This window comes from Ursus maritimus, unplaced genomic scaffold (genome assembly GCF_017311325.1).
Source record: "Ursus maritimus isolate PB19 unplaced genomic scaffold, ASM1731132v1 scaffold_1, whole genome shotgun sequence".
NCBI lineage: Eukaryota > Metazoa > Chordata > Mammalia > Carnivora > Ursidae > Ursus > Ursus maritimus.
The window spans coordinates 60,401,997-60,422,209 of record NW_024423343.1 but is presented as its reverse complement, the minus strand read 5'-3'; the positions used below and the strand labels follow the sequence as shown (position 1 = coordinate 60,422,209).

Below are 20,213 nucleotides of genomic sequence, written 5' to 3'. Positions count from 1 at the left end.
TCAATTGTTATAACTGGAAATTTCTGTGTTTAGTAGTTTACTTTGTATTCTTTCTGTTTCTTTCCTTTTGTTAACATTTCCTGTTCATATTTTTTTTTTTTAGTTTTCAGCTTAGGTCTCCCTACTCATTTTTATTCAGTACAAAATGTTTATTATGAGGGGCGCCTGGGTGGCACAGCGGTTAAGCGCCTGCCTTCGGCTCAGGGCGTGATCCCGGTGTTATGGGATCGAGCCCCACATCAGGCTACTCTGCTGTGAGCCTGCTTCTTCCTCTCCCACTCTCCCTGCTTGTGTTCCCTCTCTCGCTGGCTATCTCTGTTAAATGAATAAATAAAATCTTTAAAAAAAAATGTTTATTATGAGAGAATAGATATCTGTTTGGCATTTTTGAGCAATTTAATTAAAAATGGTACTGCACAGAAAAATATGACAAAAATGATCTATAAATCACTATTTAAACCACAATTTAATCTTAAGTCTATCATCTAATTTTAGTTTTTCTTTGTTTTTACAGTTTAAAACAGAGTGGAAAATTCCCTGGAAATCCCTGGCCTCCCTATAAGAAAAGGACGCCACTCCATCCCAGCTATAAAGGTCTCATGAGACTTTTGCACTGTAAAACTTTACACATTGTGCTATTCACTCTGCTTTACAAGGTACAGTAGTAATTTGAATAGAAAGACTCAGATTAGAATTTATTTCCATAATTTTCAAATAAAAGTGTTAGCAGATAATATTTACGTAAAAGTACTACTTATAAAGCAAAGTGTATTTATACATTAAAGATGTGTGAGGATGTGACATAATCACATATATGTGAATTCTAAGTTGAAAATAGAGGACCTACACCATTCTTTGTGGGAAACTATTCATCTTACCCAGTTTCAGATAGGAATATTTATTTGTGGCTCTTATAGAACAAAAAGTGAAATACTGTAAAACTACAGGAGGAATGGAATGAACAATAGGGACGAAATAGCCACCAGAATCCATTAAAATGATAGAACTAAGCCATGAAGGCCAGTGACCTTGTGTTTCAGATTGTTTTCTTGGCTTTTCCCTCTGATTAGGAATGTGACATGGAGGAATTTGAATGGTTTTCTATGTGGCAGTATTAAGAATTTGCTTTAGTAAATATCTAAGAAACTGAAAAGATAGATACTTTTTCTTTTGTGTTACCTAGAATTTGTTTTATTCTTGGGTTTTCTTATGTAGAACTGATTTATTTATTTATTTGACTAACATTAGCTGTGTACTCAGAAATTGTATACATAATATTGTAGAGTATATGTAAATATATAGCAGGCATATTTATGATGTAATCTGGATAAGAGATGAAAGACAAAAGAACTATATACTCATGTTGAATAGATAAAATAACTATGGGTATCAATAAAATAAGTGTAGACATGATAAATGTTACAGTTAGAGACAAAGAAAAACTGTTGTTTCTTTTTTTTTAATAATTTTTTTCGTTATGTTAGTCACCATACAGTACATCCCTAGTTTTTGATGTAAAGTTCCATGATTCATTACTTGCGTATAAAAACTATTGTTTCTTATTCCTAATCAGAATTTGAAAAATTAAAAGAAATTTTTAAAGAGCATATTTGTTATGCAAATTTTTAATTACTACATACACATTTTAAAAATTACTTAAAAATATACATTGCATTTAATTAAGTAGACATTTGGTTGTTTCCTTAATGTTTGCTATGTAATGAAATAATACTTTTAGATTTCTGTACCCCTCATTCTTTCAGCTCTACTGCATGACCATTTTTTTGTCTTACTTGTAAAAGTCATTCCTGTTAAGATTTTAGACATGTGCCTCAAAAAACATCTTGAATTGTTTATTTTCATTAATTTCTGAGAGGATTATTCAGTAAAATATTCTTCATCAAAAAAGGTAGAATTTTTTTATTCAATAGGTATTTGTATTTACAGACATTTTTTGGATGTTTACATATACCAGATTTTGTTTCAAATGCTACTTATAAGTACTTACTTTGTTTAATTCTAGCAAAAATCTTTGAGTGAAAGTTTTGTTATTCTTATTTTTCAGGCATTATTATTGAGTTTTAGAAATTAAATTATTAGTTCAGGTGGTGAAGCTGAGTACTATGTTAACAGTTAATAAGTAATAGGTCAATAATTCATGATTTAAAAATTAAAGAAAACTTACTGCAAATAATTTGTATTCTTCCAAGTTATATTTTTCAATCTTTTCATTTGCTTAGTGTAAAAATAGTGCTTTATCAAAAATAGAAAGGCTGTATTTCAGTTGTTATAAGATTATTATGAATAATTAAAAAAATCTCAACTTAAAATAGTTTTTCAGACTTTAATAATAATAGAAAAAACTTCTCTAATTGACATTGCATTGGCAAGTGAACTTTCTAAACATCAGTGTCAGTATACCATCTCATCTCCTGCCATGTTCAATGTTAAAAAACATTAATATAAAACATGTTAATAAAACTCAGAAAATCATTCTTAGTCATTTTTGTTTAGCTTTTAAGTTACTCGTTTGAAACTGTAGGATGTACTATCAGAGGAGATCAAGTCAAAATTTATTTGAATTTAGTTAGTAATGTTTTATTTATCAAGAGGAGGCAGTGTAGTAATGATAGATAGTAGTTAGGAGTCTGAAATCTGTTCTAGTGTTGCTCATACTAGCTGGTTGTGTGGCTGAGCCTTGGTTTCCTCTCTGTAAATAGTGGATTAGAAAGGATAATCTCTGTGGCCTCCCAGCCTTCTGTCACCTCCTCCTGCTGCTGTTCCTCCCATCATCTGCACTACCTGCCTACTGTTTGTTGAACACCAATTGATAGATACCGTACTATACAAGTTACAGATGTTAACTTGTGTAATCCTCACAATAATTCTGGTCTGTTGTTCCCGTTTTACAGATGAGAAAATGAAGGCCAGAATCAGTTGCTCAAGGTCAAATATCTAGGTAGATACAGAATTTATATAACACAGGTTTTTAAAAGGTTGTGAAAGTTTACTGTCTTCACCACTGTGCCACGCAAAAGGTGAACAGAAAAGCCTTCTCCGTAATCAAAATAAACATTAGAAAGGCAGCTAACTGAAAGTCTTTATTCTTTAGTCAGGATAAATTAGCTCTTAGGTGACTAGGTCCTTTTTTAAGCCTGCCCAGCCATTTGAGCATTTTCTATGAGTCCCATCCTAGAATGTCCTCTTGTACTCTCTAACAGTCTTGCCTGCAGCTGGCAAGGTATGCCCACAGAACCTCTTCTTTTGACCTCTTCCATCATTTGGCCAGAGGCCTTTCTTATAATGAGGACAACATGATGGCTGCCAGGCCATTTTTTTCTTATGTATTTTAGGTATCTTCCAGTTAGTAGTTTGTTGCATCATATTGAATGAATGATTGTTGTAGGTTAGCCCTGAATTCCTGTGTAAGATGTGTAAAGCTTGCAGTGTGTAATCCACATTAGGTCAGATTTATCGATGTTTCCTCAAAGAAGCCTCTCTTTTAACTAGTTACATCCCTTTTTCCTTTCTCACCCATATAAACCACATACTAACACATACATTTACTCAACTACACAAAATACTCAGGCTGAGAACTTTAATTTTAGAGACATTTTAAGAACATTATAATATTCTATAGATATTTATTGTGCTTCTGGTTATATGCCGGGTACTATGCTAAACACATTTAGCATGAATTACCCTATTTAGTACACTTATTTATCGGGTATTTTTGTCATCAGGAGAAAGAGTATCAGCAAATGAGGATGTAAAACATTCTTGTTAAATTATTTTATTAGACACTAGTATATAGTAATGGATTTAGTGGACTATTTAATGTGTTACCTTTAATGTGTTAAATACTGTGTGATCTTGAGAAGGAACCTGTTCTTTTGATTTTAGTTTGTCTTTTCACCAAGATGTGGCTTTACTTAGTTTCCGATCTTGCTGTATATTTATTTTTATATATATATAAATGTATATCTATATAATATATATATGATTATGTTATTTTCATTTATAACAACATGTTTATGGATGCTTAAATATATTGTGTGGGAAAAGTAATTATGAGGCTTTCTTTCCCTCTTTAAAGATTTTGATGGATCATCAAAATCTGTCAGAACACGTACTCTGCATGGTTTTGTATCTGATTGAATTAGGACTTGAAAATTCAGCTGAAGAGGAATCAGATGAAGAGGTAAGTAAGTTTCTTATGTTTTTAAATATTAAAGTTATAAAATGCCTTAACAAAGGTAGTGTATCATCTGGAAATGTATTTATGGATTCATCATACACATAAAATATTCCAAACTACCGGAAAAGGCCCTTTTTGATCTTCAAATACTGTGTTCTTTTAGAGGTTTCACTCTACTTATGATATTATTGAATTTGAAATTCGTAATTCATAATATATAGATCTAAGAAAAGTAGTTAGTGCAGTTTTGGTGTTATGCTAATAACATTGACTAGTGATAAATAATTGTTATGTTAGGACCTCTGTCTAGAAATCCTAATAATTTGATTAGGGATTATTTTTGAGTACCAAATTCTTTTTGGAAAGGTTTTAAGTTAATGAAGTAAATATTGTAATATGGGAGAATTTTCAAAGTACTCAAGAATACAAGTTGTCAATCCCTAATATATATGTTAATATATATGGTATATGTTATGTTATATAATATGTTATATGTTAATCCCTAATACATATGACTTTAGAAGTATCATTTCCATAAAAGCAGTTGTTACTACAAACTGATTTTACAAGTGTAAGATTCCCTCATCCCCTCTCTCTGAAAAGACAAAATACAGCACAGCATAATAACAGCAAAAAACAAACAAGTAAAAAGACTAGGCAGTATGTTGTTGTCTAAGTTGAATAACGTATATTCTTTCATAGATATTAAAAGATCATTAATATTTCCCCAAGACTAGGTCAGACTTTTGACTGATTTTTCAGACTTCCTTCTACAATTAGTCCAGATTAGCATTACTTGACTATGAGTCCTTACTAATAGATGCTGAAAAATAATTTGTACTGTCACATATTTCCATATTGAAAAATGTATTTTTTTCAGGGGAAATTTAGCTGACTTCCGTTGGACTTACCCATGTTAGTATTGAGAAATTTATTCTTATATTTTATGTTTGAATTTGGGTTTATTAGCACTTTGTAATTTGAAGATGAGACTGTAAAGGGTTCAGAAGACAGACAGACAGTGGATACTTATTTGGGCTGGTTACATCTACCATGTACATTAGACCTGACTTGGCAAGGTTTCATATTCATTATGTTCATGTTTTAGGCATCAGTGTGTGGACCAGAACGTTGTCATGACAGTTGGTTTCCTGGCAGTAACTTAGTGTCAAACATGCGACACTTTATAAACTATGTTCGGGTGAGAGTTCCAGAGACTGCTCCGGAAGTGAAGAGAGACTCACTTGCAAGTACCAGCTCTGACAGTTTGAGTTCTTTACAAGTAAGTGTAGAAGAGAGAAAGATGAAAAGGAAAGACTCTATGTTATGTTGGGGTATAGTGTTTAGATCATCCTATGATACTCAAAAGAAAATATGTCATAGGTAACTTTAAATTGTCTTTTGTTTCCTCTGATACATCTAAGCAACTTCTGCCTCACCCATCTTTTTCCTTTAATCTGCCAGAGTTCACGAAGGCCAAAAGTTCTTCAAAGAGAGGTAGATGTATATGATATTTGCATTAACTAGCAATATGGCTTTAACTGGAAATCGGACAAACACTTTGAAGTATTTGTGTGTATATGTGTGTGTTTAATATGGTTAAATTAAAAAAAAGTTTACTGTGTGTGTGTTTTTATATAGTGATTTAGGCTTAATTTTAAAGAAAATTCATATTATTGAAGTTAAAAAAATAATACTTAGTGTTTAATAGTGGGTTTTCCTTAGGATTTTGGACAAATTATAAGCAGCACATTTGGGTCTGTTTGCATTTGGCATTGTTACTAACATCTTAAAAATGAATGTTTCCTAAATCAGAATAAATTTAATATTTAATTGCTGGCAGCATGCCCATTTACAGATTTCTTTTTTTTGCTTCTATGGCAATTAATTAACTTTGATAAAATAAGCCCACACAAATCTTACTATATTGTGTATTTGGATTTAGTTTGAAAATCAGCTTTTTCATTGCATGTAGCTTAATTAACTAATTTTTAAAAGGCAGAAATGAAAAATCTTGAAATGACATGCCAAGTAACTAAACTTAAACACCTCTAATCCCTACAATCTATCTTTGTGGGTAGAGAGCACTGAATCAGACGTTTCTCTTAGTAGAGTCCATTTATAGGAGCTTTCTTTGCCTTTGACAACATGTTTTTGCTGTGAGCACCATGAAGAATTTTGATTAAATTGGAATCTTAGTAAGAGGAGCTTTTGCCTCTAATGTTGGTACAGAGTACTTTGAAAACCAGTTCGGTTGTTAAAAAATAGCATATACTATAATTTAGTTCATAAAAGCTCAACTGATATTGGAGCATCCTTTCAATGCTTGCTTAAAAAAATTAAATCCATTAAACTGACTCTTATCTTAATTAAGAGATGATTTCTAAGAGCTCTGATGCAGTTTGACTGCTTTAACAAAAAGACTATTTAGACGAGAAATTACTGCGAGAAATGTTTTAAAAATCTGTTCCAATAAGAAATTATAGTGATATTCAAATATGACACAGATCAGTTTGATTTTTCATCTTTATATTTCCTCTTAGTAACTGTTTGTTAGAAGTAATTTTCAAACTTTGAAGTCCTTTAAAATGAAATTAATTAGCAGTTCAGATTCATTAATTTCAGAAAAAATTTATAATTAACTAGAAAATGTAGCAGTCTTGTAGAAGTTAGTAAAGAGTGTAGTATTCTTTTTTTTTAAATAGAAGTATAGTTGACACACAATGTTATATTAGATGAGTATAGTATTCTTGATGAATAGTGGGGTGGAACATCTTTTATTCCTATAAACTGGCGAGGAACTTCGTGTATGATTCCTTTTTAATATGGCTATAACTACTACGCAGGCTTTGTTTATTTTTCCTGGTAGGTAGGCCTAGGAGGCTGAGAAAGAGGTGTTATTGTGGATAACCACCTTTCTCCTCAGAATTGTTTCCAGATTGAGTGAGGCTAAATATATGTAAGAGAAGTGAAGGGACAGACTTACTCAAAGGGCAAATCTATTGAATAAATGCTCAGATGAAACTTTGAACATTGTAGTGCTAATATGTTTTTACACTTAACATTGAATAACTTCTCCCGATTTTTCTTTCTCTTTTTTAATGGTAGAATTCTGGTACAGCTCAAGTTTTCAGCTTAGTAGCAGAACGTAGAAAGAAGTTTCAAGAGATCATCAATCGCAGTAGCAGTGAAGCAAATCAGGTGGTTCGTCCCAAAACTTCAAGTAAATGGTCTGCTCCTGGTTCGGCTCCACAGTTAACCACAGCCATTTTGGAAATTAAAGAAAGCATATTGTCTTTGCTAATTAAACTTCATCACAAACTCTCAGGAAAACAAAACTCCTACTATCCTCCTTGGCTTGATGACATAGAAATTTTAATCCAACCAGAAATTCCTAAATATAATCATGGAGATGGTATAACTGCAGTAGAAAGAATCTTACTGAAAGCTGCATTGCAAAGCAGAATGAACAAACGCATCATTGAAGAGATATGTAGAAAAGTGACCCCTCCTGTACCACCCAAAAAAATCACTGCAGCAGAGAAGAAAACATTGGACAAAGAAGAAAGGTAATTTTTATTTTCAGTGTTTTAAACATGTATGGTACAGTTGAAGATTTTGATATACCCCCTTTTTTTTGCCATCTGAGGCTAGTCACCTGGATGTTCAACAGCTATAATCATAGCTGATTTGTTTGTAAGATAGAAGCAACCTAACGTAGTGCTTGGGCATGTATTATCCTTGAGTTAGTTGGGGGTGAGAAGATAAGAGTTTATGACTCCAACATTAAATTACTACCCTAAACTTGTAGGCAGGCCTTTTTAGAAAAATTTGCTGCTAGTAGGTTATCTAATAATTCTGCTGCTATTTTAAAAAACTTACCAATTGCACTTTAAATGTGAATAGAAGATTTAAAAATATATATTTTAAATATTTCTCAGAATAAACATTTGATTGTTTTAGTTTTTTTGGTCTTTTCCAGTCTTTCCAACAAATGATTATTAGTTATTAAGCAAGTAATGTTTTAAAACATACTTATGGCTCTAGCTTTTGGAACTTTAGGTTGCTTTTAATTTGTTGTTAAATCATAATGTATTTAAAAAATTTTTTAGGTTAAAAAAATTTTTTTTAAGTGAACTCTACCTCTAATGTGGGGCTCAAACTCTTGACCCCAAGATCAAGAGTTGCATGCTCTACCAACCTAGCCAGCCAGACACCCCTGTTAAATTGTAATATTTGTTAATTAAAAATAAAAATCTTTCTTGGGTAATGTTCCTGTTTACCAAGATAGGGGAGGATAGAGAAGGACCAAGATAAGAGTGGCTTAGGCTTAGCAGTAAAGCTGATACGCTCAGTTTTGTACATTACTGAGTTTAAAGAGGACATCCAGGTGGAGATGTCCAGTCAGGTAAAGGGTTTGAGACTTAGGGGAGAATTCTGAGTTAGCGCTTTATTTTTTTTAATTTTTATTTATTTATTTATTTTTTAAAAAGATTTTATTTATTTATTTGACAGAGAGAGAGACAGCCAGTGAGAGAGGGAACACAAGCAGGGGAAGTGGAAGAGGAAGAAGCAGGCTCATAGCGGAGGAGCCTGATGTGGGGCTCGATCCCATAACGCCGGGATCACACCCTGAGCCGAAGGCAGACGCTTAACCGCTGTGCCACCCAGGCGCCCCTGAGTTAGCGCTTTAGATGTGGGCATATAGGTTGTAGTTAAAGGCTTATATATGGAAGACTGTGTATAGTAAGAAATGAGAACACTTACTATAGAACTTTTATAGAATAAGGAAGAAACATTAAAGGGAATGACTGAGGAAGGAGTACCCATAAAGGTGACTGAAAAGGGATGGCTAGAGTAGAAGAGGAGGAACACTGTAGAGAGTGGTGTTCAAGGGGGTTGAGAAAGGAAGAAACTTAGCGATATTATGCTATAAAAGTTCAGATAAGATTGGCAGTTCCCTTAGATTCAGTAGTTAGGAGGTCATCCTTTGGTATCTATATCAGGAGCAATTTAAATCACGTGTATAGTTGTACTTCATTTCTGATGTAAATTTGTTACAGATAATTTATATTAAAAGTATATTCAGAAGCCTTCAGTATATTAAGAACGTAGGAGAGCAGCACCTAGGTGGCTCAGTTGGTTAAGCAGCTGCCTTTGGCTCAGGTCATGATCCCAGGTCCTGGGATCGAGCCCCACATTGGGCTCCCTGCTCCTTGAGGAGTCTGCTTCTCCCTCTCCTTCTGCCCCTTCTTTGTACTCCTGCTGTCTTTCTCTGTCTCTCAAATAAATAAATAAATAAATAAATCTTGGGGGGAAAAAAAGAATGTAGGAGAGTTTTATTTCTCACAGTACTTCATAAATAGGAGTTGTTATAAATAACATAATTTATATGACAATTCATTAATTTTGAATCAGTGACTAAGAGTTAATGGATCTACTGATAAAATTAGAAGGTTGAAACGTGAGGTAAAATTTTAATTTTTGTTAACCTCGTAAATTGGTGATATTTTCTTAGTTATAGAATAATGTCTCTTTTTAAAGAAGATAAACTTTTAGTAAATCAAAATTTATTATTTTGGCTTATTTTATAATTAATACTCATAATAGATAATTATTTTATAATTATTACTCATAATATAATTAATACTCATCTATGAGTAATAGATGTGATACTGGGGTAGTTCAGATGCTATTTTTACAAAGGCTTTAATGCTATTGTAATAAATAATACTCTGAAAAAAGTTGTTTTTTTGTTTTTTGTTTTTTCCTCTTTTGGGCTTTGTTTCCTTTGAGTGGTGATGGTGATGATATTGACAAGGCCTTGAAGCTAATTCTATAGCAGACAGCTAAGGATTAAGATGAATTTATTTGAGTCTCACTATGCTTCTCACATTATCTTCTCTCAATTTATTTTGGATTTTGGATTAAATTTCATAATAAAGGCCAAACAGTTTATAAACACTTAATGGTGATCCATTCCCAGCTACCTCACCTATGGACAAACTTGGCCTCACTTTCATAATAGTAACTCCATAGAAAACAAGATACAAATAGGAAGGAAGCCTTTAGATGGTTATAACAATGTGCAATCTCAGTGTCTCCACCTCTGGGATAATAATGAAAAATTCCTGAGTTGTACTGAATCTGCCAGAACTTATTTGTCTTTTCATTTTTATTCACATTTATGCCCAATTTTAGAAAAGAATTACCTAAATTAATAAAAAATTCACAAGGGAAGAATAATTGACATTTTTTCCCTGCAAATCGTAGAAAGCTAGTATAGAATTTTTTTCTTTAAACAGCTTAAAACAGCATTCATTTATTTACTCACTGTTTCTGTATGTCGAAGTGTAGGTGTGGTATGACTGGTTCTCTGGTCTCACAAGGCTAACATTAAGCTGACAGCTATAATTATCTGGAGCTTACAATCTTCCATGCTCCTGTGGTTGTGGGAGAGTAGACATGCATTTTAATACTAGTGCCAAGCAGTTACATTTGAGGTTTCTTTATGTTTAATATATGGAATTGTTGTTTGAATATTCTTTTATGGCTATATTCTAAATGTACATGTAAAGGTGGTTTATAGAGTGGCATAACTGATTGTTTTAGTTAAAGAAGCATAAGAAACTTCTAATTTAGAGTAGTGATTAGGAGACCAAACATGTATTCTGTCAGTGCTGTTGTTTTTGAGCATCTCTAGAACATCTTTGTTGCCATTTCTTCTACGGTGGCAAATTTTTGTCCTTTGAGGATGTATTTAATTTTTTTTTTTAATTTAAATACACTTAGCCAACATACAGTAAGTACATCATTAGTTTCAGATGTAGGGTTCAGTAATTCATCAGTTGTATATAACACCCAGTGCTCATCACATCACGTGCCCACTTTAATGCCCATCACTCAGTTACCCCATCCCTCCACCCACCTCCCCTCCAGCAACCCTCAGTTTGTTTCCTAGAGTTAAGAGTCTCTCATGGTTTGTCTCCCTTTCTGATTTCATCCCATACAATGTTTTCCCTCCCTTCCCCTGTGATCCTCTGCACTGTTTCTTATATTCCACAGATGAGTGAAACCATATGATAATTGTCTTTCTCTGATTGACTTATTTCACTTAGCATAATACACTCTAGTTCCATCCATGTTGTTGCAAATGGCAAGATTTCATTTTTTTTGATGGCTGAGCAATATTTCATTGTATATATATACCACATCTTCTTTGTCCATTCATCTGTCGATGGACATCTGGGCTCTTTTCATGGTTTGGCTATTGTGGACATTGCTGCTATAAACATTGGGGTGCAGGTGCCTCTTCGGATCACTACATTTGTATCTCTGGGGTAGATCCCTAGTAGTGCAAGTGCTGGGTCGTAGGGTAGCTCTATTTTTAACCCCCCCCTTTTTTTAAATTTTATGAGCTAAATCTTTTTCTTTTTAATGATATGTTAGTGACCATACAGTACATCATTAGTTTTTGATGTAGTGTTCCATGATTCATTGTTTGTGTGTAACACCCAGGGCTCCATGCAATACGTGCCCTCCTTAATACCCTTCACTGGGCTAGCCCATCCCCCCACCCCACTCCCCTCTAAAATCCTCCGTTTGTTTCCCGGAGTGCATAGTCTCTTGTGGTTCATTTTCCCCTCTGTTTACCCCCCCTTGATTTTAACCTTCCTTCTCCTAACGATCTCCCTGCTATTCCTTATGTTCCACAAATGAGTGAAACCATATGATAATTGTCTTTCTCTGCCTGACTTATTTCACTTAGCCTAATTTCCTCCAGTCCCATCCATGTTGATACAAATGTTGGGTAATCATTCTTTCTGATGGCTGAGTAATATTCCATTGTATATATGGACCACATCTTCTTTATCTATTCATCTGTTGAAGGGCATCTTGGCTCCTTCCAATGTTTGGCTATTGTGGACAATGCTGCTATGAACATTGGGGTGCATATGGCCCTTCTTTTCACTACATTTGTATCTTTGGGGTAAATATGCAGTAGTGCAATTGCTGGGTTATAGGGTAGCTCTATTTTTAACTTTTTGAGGAACCTCCATACTGTTTTCCAGAGTGGCTGCACCAGCTTACATTCCCATCAAAAGTATAAAAGTGTTTCCCTTTCTCCACATCCTTGCCAACATTTGTTGTTTCTTGACTTGTTAATTTTAGCCATTCTGACTGGTGTGAGGTGGTGTCTCATTGTGGTTTTGATTTGTATTTTCTTGATGCCAAGTGATATGGAGCATTTTTTCATGTGTCTGTTGGCCATTTGTATGTCTTCTTTGGAGAAGTGTCTGTCTGTTCATGTCCTCTGCCCATTTCTTGACTGGATTATTTGTTTTTTGGTTGTTGAGTTTGATAAGTTCTTTACAGATCTTATATAAAGGATGGGTTTAATTTTTAAAACCTTTTTATTTTGAAGAAATCTCAAACTTATTGAAATGTTTCAAGGATAGTACAAAGAACTTCTTAGACCATTTCAGAATAAGTTGCTTTACCTTGGAATATTTTAGCGTGTATTTCCTAGAACTAAGGATTATATGTACATATATATGTATATGTATATATATCACAATACAACTTTTAAAATAAGGAAATCAACATTTTGTTTGAGTCTGATAAAATCTTTAGATCCCAAGTTTTGATAGTTGTCCCAATAGTGTTTCTTATAACCAAAAAATCCATTTCAGAATCACTCATTACATTTGGTTGTTGTGTCTCTTTGGTTTCCTTCAATTGGAATTGGTTTCTTCAGTCTTTCCTTCATTTTCTTGACCTTGTCCCTTTTGAAGAACAGAGGGCAGTAACACTGTAGAATGTCCCTCAATTTGGGCATATCTGTGTCTCCTTATGTTTTGATTCAGGTTAGGCGTTATTGGCAGGAATATCAAGGAGGAGTTGTTAATTTTCTTCTGATTGTATCCCCATCAGGTGTCACATGATTTTAGTTTGTTTCATTTGGGGATTAATTTTGATCACTTGATTAAGGGGTTGTCTGCTGGACTTCTTCACTGTCAAGTATCCTTTTTTCCCCCTTTGTAATTAATATGTAATTTATGGAGAGATACTTTGAGATGCTGCAATATGCTGTTTCTCACCAACTTTCATTTTATGCATATATTTCGGTCAACTTGGACGTATGGATTCCTATTTTATTTTATGGGTTGCAATCTCATACCCTGCTATTCATTTTGATACTCAGATTGTTCCCGCTGGTTTCTATGTTCTTTTGATGTATCCCCATCATTCTTTGAGTATTTTCTTTTTTTCCGGGGCAAGAAGACAGCCAGGTTCATCTTGTATTTGGAACTAGCCATTTCTCCAAGGAGTTCTGGTTATTTTTTATTTAGAAGCCACAATCCACGTGCTTATTCTAAGGAATATAACTATTTGCAGTCACTCATAGTGGACAGAACTAGGAAAAGGTGTGTGTGTGTGTGTGTGTGTGTGTGTGTGTGTGTGTTGGGGGGGGGAGTTGGAGGGAGCAGGGAGAGTGGTATTAGAAACTCTTGAGTTCACCCTGATAATTCCAATTCCAGTCTAACACCAGAGGAGTCATTCTTGTTTTCTCTTTCCATACTTGTAACTCTGCTCCCACAGTGAGAAACCTGGCAACCATAATCGTCAGAAGATATTACTTTTTAAATCATCACATTTGTATGTAATCAATTTTTTGTAACCTTTCCCACAAGAATGACCTCTTGTGTTAGGCTGTTGGATCATGGCACCTGGTGCTAAGCTACTGTCTCTACCCACCTCCCCAAGGGAAGAGAGGTCAGAAGTAGATTTAATTTTTTTGAAATGGCTATTATCAGGAAAATGTAAGTGATCAACCTGGATAAAAATACTTTAGCTCAAAACTAAGAGTTGTAGTTACAGAAGAATAAGGTGAGTTTTCTTCAGCAGATCCTAAATTATATTTAAAGTAAATATTAGAAAAGCACTGTTAAAAATCATTTGAATACTATTGGCAAAAATATGTAACTCCTCATGGTAAGGCAGACCGAAGTACTTGACTTTATACCTGGTAATGATTATCTCCACTAATTGGGTGGGAACGGATATGTGAATAATCTAAAAATTACTATTAGCATTCTTGTAATTCTATATTCTATATCCTTGAATCATTTCAGATTAATGAAAGAATTCTTTTAGGTTTCCTGTAGAAATGACTTCTTAGAATCTCATTTTAATACTGTGCTTTGACTATTATAGTATATTAATATAATAAATAGTCACTAAAAGACTGCTCTAATATGCTCTATTATGGTTTTTTAGAATTTTTTTATTGTTTAATTTTTAAAGTTTTTATTTAAATTCCAGTTAGTTAACATCCAGTATAATATTAGTTTCAGGTTATCTGTCATGTTTTTAATGTCCTTTGTATCATAGGTTATGATAAATCCTTTTTTGAGTTTTAAGTAAAAAGTTTGTCTCTTTCGATGAGCTAATGTAGAACTTATATTTTAACATTTTTCTTTTTCTTCTTCCTCCTCCCCTCTTGTTTTAGATTACTATTTTAACCTTTCTTTGCTGGGGGTAAAATTTTTATGCTCACTAGTATTGTTAGCATCCCCAAATCTAGGGAAGCCTATCTTCTTTCTTTATTAGTTTACTTTTATTTTCTTATTGTTATGTTATAGTCCTGTTGTATTGTGTTTTGTGTGTGTGGTTTGGTGTTTTGTTTTGTTTTGTTTTGCAGCCAGCCTCAAATTAAAATACTCTTTGGAAGTAGATAAAGGATAAATAATAATTCATAATCGATGAATTAATCCAAAGGAATATTTATGCTTAGGCTTGGAATATAGTTTTATTCTTTATGTCGTATTTGAGACTCTTATATTTTTTTTACTTGAAACAAAATAAACTTGGAATATTTCTTAGTAGAAACTGGGAAATTCACTGGCTTCTGCTCATTCTCTTTTAGGAAAGACCTGTTCTTAATGTAACAGTAAATCTAACTATTCTTATCTTTTAGATACTGTTTATATCTAAACATCCTAGCTTCTTCTAGCAACCAGTTTGTTGTTATTTGTGCCTGGGGTAAATTGTGGGTTCCTTGCTAAAAAGACTTTTCTTACTCTTGCTACCAACTGACATATACTTAGGAAATTGTGTTGTTGGAAATCCAAATTTTCTACTTTAATTATTTCACATTTTAGAGTAAATCTTGGCTTTTATTTTTACCTATTTAAGCCAGTGATCTTCAAACCATTTTCAAACAGTGGAGGGGCACCTGGGTGGTTTAGTTGGTTAAGTGTCTGACTCTTAGTTTCGGCTCAGGTCATGATCTCATGGGTCATGGGATTGAGACCCATATCGGGCTACGTGCTCAGCGGGAGTCTACTTGAATATTCTCTCAGGTTATCCTCAACTGTGTGCCAGAGGCTTTTCGTACAGTATAAACTCCTGAAATATAGTAAGTCTTAAACATGTCTGATACTTATCAGTTTATTTCTGTTTAATCCAGGCGACAAAAGGCTAGAGAGAGGCAGCAGAAATTGCTTGCAGAGTTTGCTTCACGACAGAAAAGCTTCATGGAAACTGCAATGGATGTTGGTAAGTTAAAATTTATTAGTTTAGAGCTCTTATAATGACACGTAGTACTTCAGGGATTATCTATTTCAGTTTTTCACCAGTTTTCAACATTACAGACAGATGAATTCTAGTCTTTCTTTAAACAATAGAGTGATAGAGAATCAGACTGTTATAGGCAGTTTATTCTGTTGTTGCATAGTTGTAATTGTTAGAAAGTTCTTTCTGATGGTAGCGATACAATATCCTCTGTTTTCCTCTATTAGATTGTCCTTTAGATTTGTGAGGTTCACCAACATCTGTTTACTTATTCTGATTTTTCCTGTGAAATTATCCTAAGATTTTAAAAATAGCTTTCAAATACTTTTAGTGCCTCTTCCTTCTGTTACCCCTTCAGTAGTTCTTAAAATTAGTTGCACTTCTCACTTCCATTAGGATTAGCGTTAGCATTTGTACAGTGAGAGGGGATGCCATTTTCCTGTATGATAGTAGATAGCTATGAGTAATTTTTTTACAAACCTTGGAAGAATAGATTAAATTTCAGTTAATCTCAGTCTTCAGTTACCCAGGATACTCCCTTTCCTGACTACCTCTTGCATTCCAGTGATTTTTTCCTTTTTTAAACTTTTAGACAGAAACGCTGAAATAAAGTCGTGCATTTAAAGTGTATGCACATACATGCATTCAGACATGCATGCATTCTTGCACAATGTAATCTCAGACATGACATAGTATTTCTGTACAAAAGTACATTCTCAGGTACACATAATCAAATCCAGAAGAGAAGTGGGGAGGGGGTTAGTCTAGATATAATGTCTTCTGAACCATCGACAGATGAGTTTATGTTCAGGACATAACTTTGTTGTAAAGAATACTGTTTATCAGATAATTTAGTATCAGTTGACTTTCTCATAGGAAAGATGAGGATTTAGTTCATTGACACTACTTTTCCTTTTTCCATATCTTCTTTTCCTTCTTTCAAGAAATTCATAATTAATATTTTTTTATATATCAGATATAATTATAATGTATATTAATTATTCTCCTATAGCTAGTTTCTTCATACCCCTTCATATAAAGTGAATTAATAAGCAGCCCTATTTTTCCTTTGATTTTTCCTTTCCTCATCTCTACCTTTTGCTTTATCAGTTATTTATTTTTAAATCGTTAGGGTTGTTAACATTTTCTTTTGCAGTCACAATCAAGTGTTCCATCCAAAGGTTGACCTTAAATGTTGAGAAATAATATGACTTAAAAAATTTTTTTTAGTTTAAAATAAATTTTATTTATTTTTTAAAAAAGTGTTTATTTTTTGAGAGAGAGGAGGGAGAGAGAAAACACGAGCAGGAGGAGGGACAGAAGGAGAGGGAGAAACAGACTCACCGCTGAGCAGGGAGCCTGACTTGGGGCTTGATCCCAGGACCTTGGGATCATGACCTGAGCCGAACGCAGATGCTTAACTGACTGAGCCACCCAGGTGCCCCGAGAAATAATATGACTTTTTCAATGTTGTTGAGTACAGAACTAAAAGTAGTGTGCTAGGATTCATTTACATTTTTTTTTTTTTTTTGAGTCCGGTGGCCTGACTCCTAGACTACTTTAAGGAGATTGTATATAGAACATATATAGCCCCATTTCTTATGGTTTCTGAATTGCTAAAACCATACTACCCTTCATACATTTCTGCTTGAGCCATTACTTTGTTATATCGTCTTTGTTTTTCTCGAAGTTTTCAGCTGTTATTTTTTTCTTAACTCATGTGCCTTTATGATATCTCTGTTATTCTGCCTACTCAGTCATACTGTCCTTTGCATGTAATTCTGTTCCAGTCTCATCCATTTGCTCTGGAGTGGTTTCCTGCATCTTATATCATCTCTCTTTTTTGGGTCTTGTTTTATTGGCATTCAGCCACAAACGTGTACCTAATAATGCTTATGGATGGCACTGTAGTTTGCTCTCATGCTTGATTTTTCATTTGGATGAGTGTATAATTCCAGGTTGATACACATTCTTTCTCACAAATGTTAGAGAAATACTCCTTGTCTTTTACTATTCATTTGATGAGAAGTCTGGTGGTAGTTGATTCTTCTTCCTTTGTAGGTAAACTCCCCCCAACCCCCTGCCCCAACACTTTTATTTTATGTAGGCTTCACACCCAATATGTGGTTTGAACTCACAACCCTGAGATCAAGAGTCACAAACTCTATCAACTGAGCGAGCCAGGTCCCCCAAGAAATCTAAAATTTTATGATTTGTATCTAGGTGGATCTTTTTTTCATTTTCCTTAGTACTTAATGGGACTTTTCAGTCTGAAGATTCATGTCTCTGAAGCTCCAGCAAAAAAATACCCTATGATTTTTTTTGATAACTAGTCATCCTCCAGGGTGACCCTCAAATGATCCATGCCTCCTGGTATTTGTGTCCTGTAGTCTTCTTTCACATTGCACCAGAATTGGTGTGCATGACCATTGGAATATGGTAGAAGTAGTACTATGTCATTTCTGAGATTAGGTTGTGGAAGACATTGTGGCTTCTGTTTTGATTGTTATCTCTCTCTCTTGGCTTAGTCATTCTGGAAGAAAGCCAGCTGCCATGTTATGACCAGCCCTATGGAGAGGCCTGTCTGGAGAGAGACTGAGGCCTCTCGCCAACAGTCATGTTAGTGAGCTTGGTTGTGAAACTTCCACCTCCAGTTAAGCCCTCAGATGGGTTGTTAGCTTGATAGCAATCTCGTAAGAGATCCGGAACCAGAACCATTCAGCTAAGCTGCTTCTAGGTTCCTGACCCTCAATAACTGTGTGAGATAACAAATGTTGGTTTAAGCCACTGAATTTTGGGGTAATTTGTTAAATAGCAATAGAAAGCTATTACAATACTTTTCTCCTATATTTTCTTTATTCTCTTTTTATGGGACTCTTACTAGTTGGATGTTGAAACTTCTGGATTGATATTTTAACCTTTTATGTTTTTTATCTTTTGTATATGTTCTTTTTACTTTGCATACTTAGAGATGTCCTCTCTTCAGTATTTTGTTCTTATGTGGTCTGTTGCCTCCCTTTCCCAAGTGAGATAAAACAGAAACAGTTTTCTGAGGAATTGATTAAGCAAAGTACCTAGAGGAGGTTAGAAGTGTTGCCTTGAATAAGAGAATGGCCACCTCATCCCCTGAGGAGACTGTAGGAAGGAAGAGTAGACAGAGATAGAGGTGAGTTCCACTGGGGATAAGGCAAGTGGAAAATTGGGGCAATCATGCGGTTGCTTCAGTTTTCAGGGTTAAGTAAAAAGTGAGTTCTACTGAGTGAAAAGAATAACACCTGAGATTTGAAATAGTTGCTGAGGATAGTGGGAGATGTTGCTCATGAAGGCTAAGTATAAAACTATAAAAATTTGTAAGCAATGTTTAGAGACCAGTTATATTTGGGGTCATAAATTTGAATGTCATTAGTCTGCAAAGTTAATGACTTCCTCTCCTAAATATTACTATTTGTGGAAGGTTTGACCTTTTTGGCAGTAGCCAGGGCGCAGGATGAACAATTGAGGGATCAGGTAGACATGATTGCTAATCAGTAGAGGCAGTTCATAGAAGCCAAAGTCACATGTCTCTCTGCCTCTGATTACCATTTGCTTTTGACATAATATATTATAATGTTATTAACACATGATGCGGGGCCTGCATCTGAGGCCCTACCTGGCATTACCTAGATACAATTTGATCTTAGCCCAATCTTTGCTTCATTTGTCAGATTCTTTTTGGCTTCTTGCCTTATTTGTCATTTGTGTTGTAAAAATGTAAGCATTTTGTAGTTGCTTCTTTCTTATTTTGCCTTTATCTTTGGTTATGAAGGATGTTTTCTGAAGATTTCTAGTAACATAACACGGAATATTTCAAATTTATAACACACAGCACTTTACAAATTCTCTAATCAAATACAGAACATTAGTAGGTAAAAATTTAGGGACAAAAGCTTTTCTTTCTGAATGCAACTGATTTCTGCTCTGTGATTAGTACTCTTACTTATCTGTTCTTTAATGCCTTTCTATAGTTATCACATTTTTATAAGAGATTTACTTCTACATATCCTTTCATCTTTCTCTCCTGGTCATTATTCCCATTATTTATTTTTACTAGTCATCTACGTATAAGAGTCAGGTTGTTAGATTATAAACTTGATCCATTGAGGTTTGTCCTATAGGTATGGCTGAAATGCAACAGAAGTGAATTCCAAGTGAGAGTTCAGATGCTTAACATAGAGTAAGAATTTATTTTGCAAATTACTTTCTGATCTTAAACATCCTACTTTTTTTAAAAATGATTTTTATTATATTATAATTATATATATATTATTATATATTATTATTATATATTATATATATATTATTATATATTATTATTATATATTATATATATATTATTATATATTATTATATATTATTATATTATATATTATATATATTAATTATATTATGTTAGTCACCA

General features: G+C 33.8%; 1 protein-coding gene across 1 annotated transcript in view; it reads left to right on the top strand.

The window, feature by feature from the left end:
- UBR3 (ubiquitin protein ligase E3 component n-recognin 3) overlaps positions 1-20,213 on the top strand; it is a 230,724-nt gene that overhangs the window by 91,639 nt on the left and 118,872 nt on the right. The window contains exons 20-24 of the mRNA XM_040644068.1: positions 515-656; positions 4,097-4,201; positions 5,307-5,480; positions 7,307-7,767; positions 15,672-15,760. Of these exons, the coding sequence (XP_040500002.1) occupies positions 515-656; positions 4,097-4,201; positions 5,307-5,480; positions 7,307-7,767; positions 15,672-15,760 (971 nt within the window). The remainder of the gene's footprint in view (positions 1-514; positions 657-4,096; positions 4,202-5,306; positions 5,481-7,306; positions 7,768-15,671; positions 15,761-20,213) is intronic.